The 13065-nt window shown below is 36.1% G+C and overlaps 1 protein-coding gene across 1 annotated transcript in view; it reads left to right on the plus strand.

Moving 5' to 3' along the window:
- TMEM131 (transmembrane protein 131) overlaps window positions 1-13065 on the plus strand; it is a 79519-nt gene that overhangs the window by 18891 nt on the left and 47563 nt on the right. The window contains exon 3 of the mRNA XM_060767103.2: window positions 7713-7753. Coding sequence (XP_060623086.2) covers window positions 7713-7753 — 41 coding nt within the window. The remainder of the gene's footprint in view (window positions 1-7712; window positions 7754-13065) is intronic.

Raw genomic sequence — 13065 nt, forward strand, 5'->3', positions numbered from 1 at the left:
TTCTGCTGCTGTGCCATAGAAAGTGTTCTAACCTATTGCATCGTGTGTGGTGGTTTGCTAATTACACAGTGGCATATAGGAAGGTGCTCCAGAGGGTTACCACTACTGCTCAGAGAATTATTCATTGGCCTTTCTCCTCTTTGTAAGAATGTCATAATACCCACTGCCTTAAGAAAGCTCAAAATATTCTTAAGGATTCATCTCACTTTGGATATATATTTTTTAAATTATTACCTTTTGGCAGCCCAGTATAGGATCATACAAACAAGGGCAAATTGGCTGAGAGATAGCGTTTTATAATTTTAAAGTTTTATTATATGATGTTATGTGCGTTCGATGTGTTTGCGGTTGTAATTTTATGTTATTGTTTTTATGCTTATGTATTGTTTCTTTGGTGTGTGGCACTCTGGAGTGCTTTTGTGAGCCGCCCTGAATCCCTTTGAGGAGATGGTGGCGGGGTATAAATAAAGTTTATTATTATTTTTATTGAACTCTATGGTTTCACACCAATGTGGCTTTAGAAGTTGTGTAATAGTGATTTGAATATGGAAGAGTTATGTTTTGTTTTTGGAATTCTACATATATAATGTGTATTGGGGATGACATTTAATTTCATTGTACAATGACAATGAAGTTATTCTATTCTATTGCTGCAAATACTAATGCAATAATGGAATTCATAATATCTGAGGGAAATTTGGATTTGACTGAATGATAAACAAAGGAACTGGTGTGGATTCCTCTGCCAAATTGTTCTGCTAAATAACTCTGAATATGTGGGGCAAAAAGCCCATTGTATAACTCTTCATTTCTGTATGGGATTTTGTTCAGATTTGCATGTTGTGTTTGTAATACTAAAGACATATTGTATACAGTTTGAAGATAGATGAAATTCGAATATTTTATTTCAGGTCTTTCTTCTATAATAAATCTTGCTAGGTTTCTGGAGTCAGCATAGTAATGAGACACAGTAATAGACACTTCAGGTTTTACACTTCTGCTCTGCTATAATTTTTGCATGTACTGTGTGCAGTCTCCATTTTAAAGGGTAGAGGTAGTACTTTTATTCCAGTATTAATAGGCTACTCCCAGTATTCAAGATGGTTAAACATCTTAATATGTGCCTCAGTGATAATCTTGGGTAATACGTGGCAAGTAATGCATCTCAACAAATTCATCCCTGTGCACAATAGTTTGAGGGGATTGTGAAGTTGTCATAATGGATCAGTGGTAATGACATATAGTCACTAATATTACTTCTACAGTAAGTAATTCACAAGATTTTGTTCTCTTGAGCCTTGCTAAGTGGCACATAGCCACATTGAAAAAGAGGCAAATAATAGACTGCAAACCTAGTCCTTTATTCACTCAGTTTAAACTAGCACATTGTAAACATATCAAATATAGTTTTTCCCATTAAAATGTAGTGTTGAGGCCTGTGAAGCCTCTGAGGATAAGGAAGAGGATGAAGATTTTTTGGTGGAGTCTGGTGTTTCTGTGGGGGAAAGCAAAAGTGTTTTTCAAGAGGATGTGAATGTTTTGGGTAGATCTGAGAATTGGCCAGGGGGTTGATTCTGAAAGGAGTGTGGAGGAGACAGGAGGTTTACAGATAACCCAGCGTTTACGGATCCAATGGGATAGTGTGAAACAGAGACATATCCAGTGTTCTCAGATACTGAAAGAAAAGCAAAGGGAAAAAGTGATGTCATGTGCAAGTGGGGGTATTCTTAATTGGAGTCAATGTTCAGAGGGGAGAACATCATTGGATTTTCATATGTCAAGTTTCCTGTCTTGGGAGCTCTGAGTTAGGGGTTATGTTTTTGGATTTGTATCTTGTTTTCCTTTTTAGGTTCCATGTCTCCTGTTTGTATTATAAATCTTATTTCAAGTTTCAAGCCCTTGGGATTATAGTCAAATTCAAGTATCAAACCTTTGGATTATGGTCATGATCATGCTTTCAAAAGCTTGTGGATATATTTCTAGTTTAAGTGCCTTAAGTGATTTTGGGATTCCTGTTCAGAGTTGGTCCTTGCTTATTGTTAAGCTTCTAAAAATCTAGCTCACTGATGTATTTTGAAACTTTTTTTATATTAGATACTCTTTTCTTAATAAACGTATTATTCTTGTTCATCTGTGTGATGTTAGGGTGAAAAAGGGATCAAGTAGTTGACTGGGCTGCAACATGTTGGAACTGAAGAAAACAGGAATTCGTGATGGGCTAGAATAGCAGATGTCTTTGGGACATATAATTTTGATTAATTTACATCATTTGCAGGTTTATTAATTTACCTCCAGGCAGTTCCCGAGTCACAAACATCCAACTTACAAACCGACTTATGGTTAAGAATGGGGCTGAGATAACAGGAAGTGAGAGAAAGGTGTCTCCACTGAAGCTTTCTCACCAGTTCTTTTTTCCACAACAAGCTACATTTTTAAAAATCCAATTCTCACAGGAATAGAAAGCGAGGTGAAGTCTTCTGAACAGGTGCACAAACAGCAAAAGAAACACCACAGGGGATCACTATGCTATCCAAAGCTTCCACACACACACAATTGTATATATGGATGGAGTTAAACTTTGAAAAGTATCTGTTCTGATTTACATTCAAATTCAACTTAAGAACAAATTTACAGAACCTATCTTGCTTGTAACTTGGGGGCTGCCTATAGTGTCTAACTGTGCACTCGTATAGAAATTCTCTATTTTTCCATTATTCCAAAATAGCATTAATGTAGTCTGGCACTCAAGCAAAAAATCAGGAATTGTTATTGGCATAATTCACATTTGTCACAAGCACGTCTGGAATATAAGATGAACAAATTGTGCAATGAGGCATGCAGCCATACTTTTGTCTGACAAGTTTCCAATTCCAAAGCAAATGCAGTTCATTGTCCCAGTTAACTTCCAATGTTGCACTTTGGAAGAAACTGCCATTTATAACAGCTGTATAGTAAATGTATAAATACTATACATTGGGCTAAGTTGCAACGAAGCAACAGAAATAGCCAAAGATACTATTGTCTCTATTGAAAATTGATGTTTGGATTAAGGCTGAAAGCATGGTTAACAGTAGCCCTGCAATGTTATTTCAGTGTTGTATAATGGGCCAAGAAAGTATAGAATTGTTGTATTGTGTAGTTCACTAGCATACCATATAACACCTATTGACAAAACCAATGTCCTCTACATAGTTTCATTTGTTCACTTAAGGCCTCCTGAACAATTTCATTTGTTCACTTAGGGCCAGCAGATACGTCTGTCATTTATCCCATTGAAAATAATAGAGGTGTCCGCAGTTTCACATATCCCTGTTGACTCCCCAATCATTATTAAGGTCATACTTAATCTTATTGTGACTTGGCTCATTTTGAGAGACATGGGTTCTTGCTGTCTTTTAATCTATAATTGTTCTGAAACATAGTGATGTGTTTGTGTTTTGTTTAAATATTTGTATGTATGTTCTTCATTTGCAATGAAGTGCAGTTCAGTGTTCAAACAGATTGGTAATAAAATACCTTGTAGTAATCCTGCAATGTAGTGTGTTACTATTTTTGTTCAATGTGGGCTTGGTTTGGATTTCCAGTCAAAACATTGCAGTAGCTTGTTACTTCATGCAGTGTTAGTATACAAATCCTGTTCAATCAGATTTTAGACTTTTATTGTAATGAAAAATTAAGCTGTGGAAAGATCCCAGATTTTATCTCATTGCCTGAAATAGGGCAGTGTGTTTGTCAATTGACCATGCTCCACAGGTTATTTCATGCTTCATTTTTTTTAAAGGGGGTTCTTAAGTATTAATTACTTAAACTGCAACAGAAAATATCGGCACATGTTCTAACAACATATAAGTTTAGTTGAGTTTAAACCTTATTATGCATTTGAAGTGTGATATTCTTCCAATTATGATTACTTTTCAAGCATGGTGAATAGTCAACATTTGCTACATAAACTCTTAAAATCATTTGGCTATTATAAAATATTTTCCTCTGTAGACTTTCCAGTCAATTTTCTCTAATTTTAGGTTGAAAGGTATAATTTATAACAGGGGTCCTCTGACTTTTTAAACAGAGGGCCAGGTCACAGTCCCTCAAACTGTTGGAGGGCCAGATTAATATTTTTTTTAAAAAAATAATGAATGAATTCCTATGCACACTGCACATATCTTATTTGTAGTTCAAAAAACACTTTAAAACAATACAATAATTAAAATGAAGAACAATTTAGGTTGACCATGAGCGATGGCTGGGTAAATGACCTTGGAGAGCCATATCCAGCCCCCGAGCCATAGTTTGAGGACCCCTGATTTATAATTTCCTGCTGTAATTTGATAGCAAAATGAAAAACATCTATTTGTGCTTATAGCCAGTTAATGTGTTTGGAATGAGAACTGTTAGTTATATTTTTATATTATGTGTCTTGGACTGGTTTCCTCAGTTAACACTTTCTCAGCTATGATTTCCTGATACAATTTAAAATAGACTATTAATGCTGTTGTTGGCAAGGTCAATGAAGGAAATTGACATGAAGAAATAAAGGGGGGGGGGTCTAGACGGACGTAAAGACAAGGACAGAAAATGTGAAGGACAATTGCCAGAAGGAATTTTAACAGTTGAATAACTGCTGAAATTGTGAATTTCACCTTGACTTGAATTTTTCAGGTATAGGTGTCTAGTTTAAAAATTACCCACAGAGCATGCTTGTATCTGAAACCTACACATATCTACAAAAAATGAATCCCATTCAACTTACTGAAGTCCTTTTCCCATAAGTGCACACGGAATTTCAACCTTAGTCTTTCAATCAAGTATGGGCAGTCTGCTAATGGATTCTAACTGTCCTCATTCCTAACCATTGACCTTACTGGCTGGAATTAATGGGGGTTGATTCCAAGAATGTCTGTAGGGCCAGAGGTTCCTTGCTGCCTGTTCTGAAGGGATATCTGTAAGGAACTCTAGCTTTTGGACAGACTGCTGGGGACTTTGTGGTGTTGCTATAGAAACCTAATGTGTAAATGTAACATATGTATATTTACATATTATCAGTCATATCAAAACACATTGACTATGGGTTCACACTGTTGGAGCTAAAGAGACCTGGATCTGATTAGTTCTTAGGTGAGAGACTTCCTGGAAACCCCACAATTGCTGCTCTGAGTTCTGTAATGGAAGAAAAGTGGATTACAAGTGAGATAGCCATGTGCAAATGTAATTGACAATTATTGGAGCTCTAGGTGTTTTAAACAAGGTACATTCTGCCTTATTATGATAATAGAATTGGTATATGCTGTATCTTTTTGATTTGATTTACTATGGCATAGTGTATTCAAACCTAAACTGGATATATTAAATTTCAAAACCAATTTTAAAGTATTATATTTGGCATGCAATTCAAAAAAGGTTTAATTCTTTTTTGCTTGGTTAAATTGGATACATTTTAATATTATGTTTAACTATATGGCATGCTGGATTTTAGTTATTTAAGAATATTCATCGTGTTTAATGATCTTTGTTTCCAGTATAGCTCTTGTACTGGTCATATTTCAAGTATAAGACCACAGCAGCAATTTCTGTTTAGCAGAATATCTTTATCTTGTTAAGTTGTGTAAGTCTTACTGGATTTTAAGAGCACTATTCAGATAATGTTAAGCTTTTAAATCCTAGTGATATTGCTAAGAAAGTTGTGCTTAACTTTTAAAGGACAGTATTTTGAACTTAAAAAAAGTTTGAGTAGTATTGCCATATTGTATGCCTTTTCATGGGAAGTGAAGTGAGCAGAGTCTCAAAGTTTGTTCTTTAGGCAAGTTTCAGATCCCATTATTCCAATATTTGAGCATTTCCATTATATTTGGTTTCCAGAACCAGTCTGGGGTGTAGAGTCTAGAAAAATCCTAAATGGCTGCTTTTTATAATTGCAAACTTTTTTTTACTGTGTATTTGCATATCAGTGTGTTTCAAGAAGGTACAGAAATTTAACAAAAAATCAAAATCATTTGCTTTAGATTTAGTTATGTATCAATTCAGTTACACTGATTATTTAGATAGTTCTGTCATTCTGTCTTAATTCATTTCGTTTTAAAATAACAATTAGTTACTTCATTGTCACATGTTTACTTCATGAATAAAATAATACTACATACAAACTTGATCTTAGCCAAAAGGTCGAGAAGCAGTTCATAATTTTTTTAAAGACCTTTGTAAGGCTAGACCCTATTAACCAGATCTTCCATAAATTAAAAGTAAATCATTTTCTAGCCTAATATCTAAATAAGTACATGCAAAATGCTTTCTCAATGTGTACTTACTTCATTTTATTCATGAAGTACACATTGAGAATCCTTCTTCCATATGCTTATTTAGATATTCGGGTAGAAAATTGTTTACTTTTAATCCATTCAAGACCTGATTAATAGGGTCTATCCCTACAAAGCTCTTTTAAAAACCTGTTGATTGCAAATTACAATATAGAGTTTATTTGGGTTATATAGTGGTCGTTTTGTATCACCTTTTACTTGTAAACTCTTTAAAAAAGATACCATTATTTATTTAAAAAATATATGTCTTGCCCTCTTACTTATTGAAAGCACTTCAACCCCCGTGGCAAAACTTTTAGAGTCATTTGCTATCAGAACTATCAAAATGTCACTGTTCACCATTATATTCTTAAGGCATTTTCTTTTCTTTTCTTTTCTTGAATGTTTACCATCTAGCAGATGGTACAGGATGATAAAAACAAGGAAAAACAAACTGAGAGATAGCTTTTATTCTAGAGCAGTAACTAATTGGATTGGACTTGATGTGCCTTGTGTGGTCCCTTCCAACTCCATGATTTCATATTGATGTGGCATTGAGTGCTGTGCAGTGGTGGTTGGAGCATGGAGGGATAGGTGTGTTGTTTTTGTGATGTGTGCTGAGGAAAGGATTTATTTATTATTATTATTTATTTCGAGCTGTTTATTTGGGGAGGTGCAACTCTTTATCAACTGACAGAACAGTGGAAGAAGGGTGAACTTTTAAAGCCAAGGAAAGGAGGGGGAAAGTAGCTGTATTATTGAACAAGTGGGCCATCTTCAGACTAGCTGCTGAGAAAATCCATTATGAAGAAATTGTTGACTGGAAGAGCTGTCCTGCAATAGTCTCAGGGATGATGCACTCTTTTTTGTGGATCTTTAAACAGAGGTTAGACTGACATCTTTTTGTTGTGTATCTCTGCATGGCAGAGGATTGGACTTGATGTGCCTTGTGTGGTCCCTTCCAACTCTTAAGATTCTAGGATTCAGCCCTCCCTCCCTTACATGGAAAGTCTTCAATATTCGTGACTGGATCTTAGTTATGGTAGACCTTAGAATAATCAATTGATACTGTGTAATTTTGAACATTGTGATGGCACAAGCTCTGGTCTTCAGCATTAGTTTTTAAATATTTACTAGTTCCTGTGTTTTGACTTAAACCTACTATATTATGTACGCTAGAGAGCTTTGTGGAACTAAACTAAATATGCATAAGGTATCAAGCTGTAAATTAACATACACTAAGCCAAAACACTCTTCATCTTGTAAAATTGTTCGACTAGAAATGATAGGTTTCTGTTTATGGGAATTGATGGCTAATTGTTAAGATTGGGGCTTGATACTTGATTTCCAGAGTCAAAATACATAACTCACTTGTCTGGATTTTGTTAAAAAAAATTATTGCTGAATCTTGCTTTTTTTCAGACTGAGACAACTGTTGGCCTCAGTTCGTATCAACAAAAAAGGTAAGATATTTTCTATATATATGGTATTTCTTTCCTGAAATTCCAACTGATGCTTAGGTTTATCCTACTTTAAACTTTAAGATGTTTTGATATTTTATTCTGTGACATCTCTATGGACGATAGCAAATGATTTCTTTCTGTAAAGAGGTGTTCTTGTATTCTCATATATAACTTAGATATAGAGGAGGGTTCTACTAAAATAAGAGAGGTGATTTCACACACATGTTCAAATGTCCATGTTATTCCCAAGATTCCCAGTCACTTAAATGGAAAGAGAGATATCTGCAAAAATTATGTGCCCCCTCCCTTTTCTGTTAGTACATCTGTTCTTCTCATTTAGTAAATCTCTTAACACAAAATATGTTTTTATTTTATGTATTTTTATAAAACACTTTCAGCTTAATCTAAGTCAGTGTTTGTTTTCCATTTTTTAAATGTATCTATTTTTACATACAGTTGTCCAGGACTTCTATAAATAGTCATAAATATGCTTGCAGCTTCTTATAATTTTCCTTGAAATAACCACAACAATCCAGTTGTTGGTGACATTTTTTTTTAAAGAAATGAGCATTTTACTTCTTTCTACAGATTGTCATATCTAATATTTATGGGTTTGACTAATATGTATGCTTCTTAAATTTTAGACTGGGGTTGATACATGCCATTTTAAATGACCACGTTGGGCTCCCAGCAATATTTGGAGCAGTGATTTGGGTTTCTGTGGCTTTCTGTATTATAGGACTTTCAGTAATTGTAAGCCATTGTGCAAATGTAGTTAAAGGAAATCAGACATTCTTAGTATATATGATTTATTTAGAAGTTATTTGGTCTATGAAGCCTTCTATAAGGATTGTAAAAGAGGTTGTTATGAGCAGTTATCAGTCCTCTGGTTTGTACTAGGGGTGTGCGATTTGTCAAAAACCCATCCAATTTTCAGTCCCGTCCCGTCCCCCCCCCCCCCCAATTCTTTTTACTGGAAAATTCCCAAAATCGGCAGTGGGGAAATACTTTTTCACGATCCGTCCACCAGAAGGTCTGTTTTTGCTCCAGTAGGTGTGGTACTTTTGCCACAATGAGGGAAATGGTGAGACTTCTTTTTCCGTTATTTTTAAAGCTGTTGGGACAAATATGGGCACACTTGGAGCACACATTTACAACTAAAAGCCCCCCAAGTTTCAGAACATTTAAGTCATCCACTAATTCTTAGGAAATTTATAAAAAATATATAAATAAAATGTCTTTTTGAAAGCAGCAGTACACCCCCCCCCCCAATAAAAAAGATGTTCTTTGAATTTTGGTGGGCGTAGGAGGGTCACATTCATCAGTATCACCTATCCTTCTCACACTCCCACGGGCTTGCACTACCCTCAAAGCCTGTAAACTTGACCCAGCAGAACCACCTATATAATGGCCACACCTCATTATAATTGTGTGTATGTGTGTGGGGGTATATGCTGTGTAAGTGTGTGTGTATGCTCTGCAATACTTTTTTGCAAGCACACACAAACAAGAAAAATAGGGGAAAGAGTAACAAAGGAGTTTTTTTTAGTATTTAAAAAAATTGAGGAAAAATTGGCTCAAGCCCTTACACTCACACAAAAGCCATAAGAAAAATAGAAGAGAATCAAAGAGATGAACTAACAAGAAGAAAGTGCTTTTTAAATAATTGGCGAGGTGGGGAGGGGAAGATAACTGGACTGGTGCAGGAGTACACACACACACAAGCCAGAAGGTAGGGCAGGGAAAAGCAGACAGTGAGAATCAAAGAAGTGAATGAACTAGAAGAAAAAAGAGCTTTTTATTTTTTTTGGGGGGGGGGGGGACTTAGGCTGCTGATGCAGGACAGAGTACAGAAGCCAGACAGTAGAGCTGGGGAAATTCTCCCCGTAAGGACTCAAGGGAGTCAGGCTGTTCCCTAAACCTATCCCACACTCAGTCAACTGAATCCAAAAAAATCAAGGATGGAAAATGAGGATGAAAGTGTCTGGGATGTCCGCTTTTTATAGAGGCCGTGTGTTCTTTTTCCCACACTAGGACACTGGATGTGTGACTAGCTCCTTTTCACCAAAGGTAGAAGTGCGCAGCTGGCAGCAAAAAGTTTCTGGTCTTGAGTATTTCAGAGTTCTGATAAAGGATATTAACTCAAGCTATATTCTGAAATCAAGAAAAAAAAATATTCTGCATGTTATCCATGCAGCAAAATACAACAAAATATTACTTGGGGATTTTTGAATTTGCTGCATGACCAACAGCTACATCTGAGTATTTGTTATCTCTCATGCAGTATGTTTCATGATTCTTTATTCATGATGCGATAAAAATCAAGCTAGTTAATCGTTGCTTATGTCCACTAAAGTCACACAAATTTCTGACTGAGGCCCCATCTACACTGCCATATAAAATCCAGATTATTTGCTTTGAACTAGATTATTTGAAACACAACAAGATTAGTACACAGCAAAGAAGATCACTATGCTGGCTGTTGTATTGGATCATACGCCTGACACTTCCCAAGTGACTAGGACTGTGTGATGTATCAGCGAATAATGCGTGCCGATCCCAGTGGGGTGGCCTTTTGCAGCTGACAGATGGTAATTTCGCCAGCACCAATTGTGTTTAAGTGCAGGCCAAGGTCTTTAGGCACTGCACCCAGTGTGCTGATCACCACTGGGACCACCTTTACTGGCTTGTGCCATAGTCTTTGCAGTTCAATCTTTAAATCCTATTATTATTATTATTATTATTATTATTATTAAGCTGCTAGGTAGACATGGAGCTCTGATGTGGGCTGGTCCATGAGGTCACAAAGAGTCGGAAGCGACTGAACGAATGAACAAGGTAGACTGCTTTTTCTCACTGCCTGTAGATATTAAATTAACTTCTAAACACTCAGATACACGAATATATATGCTACAGGGTCCAGTTTTTATACCCACTTCCCTTTGACCCACCCCCTTGCCCCACTCCATCCCTGTCCTAGTAATAGTGCCGAGCCTTCCCCACCTTTCCACAATGAAGCTTTATCCATATTTTAAACCCCCTTTGTTCACATCTTCCTTCCAAACCTTCTCATCATGAAGTAGGGCAGGAAGGGTTTTAAAATCAAGATGAACCTTCATAGTGGGAAGGTGGAGAAGGGAGAATCAATGGAAGGGGTTTAAAATCCATATGAGACTTTGTAATATAAGGAGGGAAATAGAGGCAAAGTAAGTAGTTTAAAATCTGGATGAGGCTTCATTGTAGAAAGAAGAAGGAGTGAAGTGCTGGCTCTATTGGCAGGTCAGTGGTGATCAGGCAAAAAGGCAGCAGAAGGAATGAAGCAAGGAGATTGAGATAATTAAGCAGCAGCTACAAACTTTCAAGAGATCTAATCTGCAAAAAAAAAAGAAACACAAATGCGGTGGGATGACGAAATTGGATGATTTTAGCTATTTTTAGTTTGTTGTTTATATCTTAAAACAAGAATTATAAACAAACCTTTTGTAAATTTATTGTGCAGATTATTGGTGTAAGAACCACATGTTAGGTAATTTGGATGACATGCAAAGCTGTTGATGTTGCCTTTTGTGAACACCTAACACTTTAGATCTGGAACAGTCATTCTGACCTGTGGGTGCGCAGGTATTTTACTCTACAACTCCCAGAAATCCCTGACAGTTTACCAGCTGTTAGGATTTCTGGGAGTTGGAAGGCCAAAACATCTGGGGACCCACATATTCTAGATTCACTGATCTAGAATATGGTGACTTCAGGATGACTTGGTCCAATCCACTTACAATAAAGCATCTTTTCTGACAGCCAGTTCAAATTAGAAAGTACCCTATGGTGTTTAATAAGCAGCAGAACCAGCTGTGATATTATTGTTTTCTGTGGAAGAGACTGTTGATTCATACTCAGTAGATTCAGTTAACTGTTAGAAGAAGCAGAAGGAAAACATGTGAACACTCCGTGGCTTGGCATAGTGTAGTAGTTCTGCGTGTATAACTTTGGTATGCCAAGACATTTACTGATGTCCCCCCAAGTCTACCATAGAGCCGCTAAATCACCCTTCTCTCCATGGGCATTGTTTCATGGAAAAGGTGGTGAGACAGATGAAAAGTGATTACATCAGCTGATGAATTTCACCAGAGTTGAGTGGCTATTGCAGTCATTTTGTATCTGGGTAGGGAATACATTGTGGATAAGGGACTTTCATGGATCTACCAGGAGAGGGAAACTGGCTGCAGGGGCCCACATCCTTGGAGAAAGGTACTCATTTAGTTCAGTACAGTGAGATATATGTAAGAAAAAAAACCCTTAAGTGGTTTCTAGAAGGTTTTAAACATTTTTGTTTACTTGTTTGAGGCACTATCTTTTTATGAAGTTTTAGCTATTATTTTAGTTGCTTTTGTTTAGTGTTAAATTTATATTAACTGTTATATTCACATATATGATTTAAGCTCCTACTTGTCAGTTCCTTTATCTGTTATGAAGTTTAGAGTTAGGTTGTTTTTAAATTTTTAATATGATTTGTCCTGATGTAATTTGTTTGAATGTTTTTCCCTTTTGGCATTGAATGTTTGCCATACATGTTGGAAACCGCCCTGAGTCCCCTCAGGGAGATAGGACAGTCTACAAATAAATTATTATTATTATTATTATTATTATTATTATTATTATTATTATCTGACAAAGCTGAACTTTTTTGTTCTTTTTTGAAGTGTAGGAAACTATGTCTCTTCTTTCCAAGTTATTTTTTTTCTTTTCATACCAAATTTTCTATTAAAGAAGTAATTGTAGTCTGGGTTGATTTCTATTGTGTATTAATGTATAATATACATTACTATATTACTCGGAGTGAGCTGAAATTGAATCGTTACAGTTTTTAGTGTATAACTTACACAGTACTAGTTCTTGTGTACCTTCAAGTCATTGCTAACATTACTCTTAAGGTGAACTTTTCATAGGGTTTTTGGAAAGATTTGTTCAGAAGGGATTTCCTAATTCCTTCCTCTGAAGCTGAGTGTGACTTGCCCAAGAGAGTTTCCATAGCTGAGTGGCAGTTTGATCCTTAGTCTCCAGAGTCATAGTCTGGTGCTCGGACCATTACGCCATGCTGGCTCACACACCACTAGCCCAGTGATAATTAAATGTGAAGCTTTCCTCACCTCACCCCATTTCTTTCTCCTTTTTTCTCTTTTATTTCTTCCATTCCCATTCTGCTTTTTACCTACTCTACCCCTTTTTAATCTTACCTCCTGTCTTTTATTTATACATTTAAGATAAGATGGGTACAAATAAGAGTGGCTTATTAAATGCCTCACGTTCAAATT

The sequence above is a fragment of the Anolis sagrei genome, chromosome 3 (assembly GCF_037176765.1).
Source record: "Anolis sagrei isolate rAnoSag1 chromosome 3, rAnoSag1.mat, whole genome shotgun sequence".
Taxonomy (NCBI): domain Eukaryota; kingdom Metazoa; phylum Chordata; class Lepidosauria; order Squamata; family Dactyloidae; genus Anolis; species Anolis sagrei.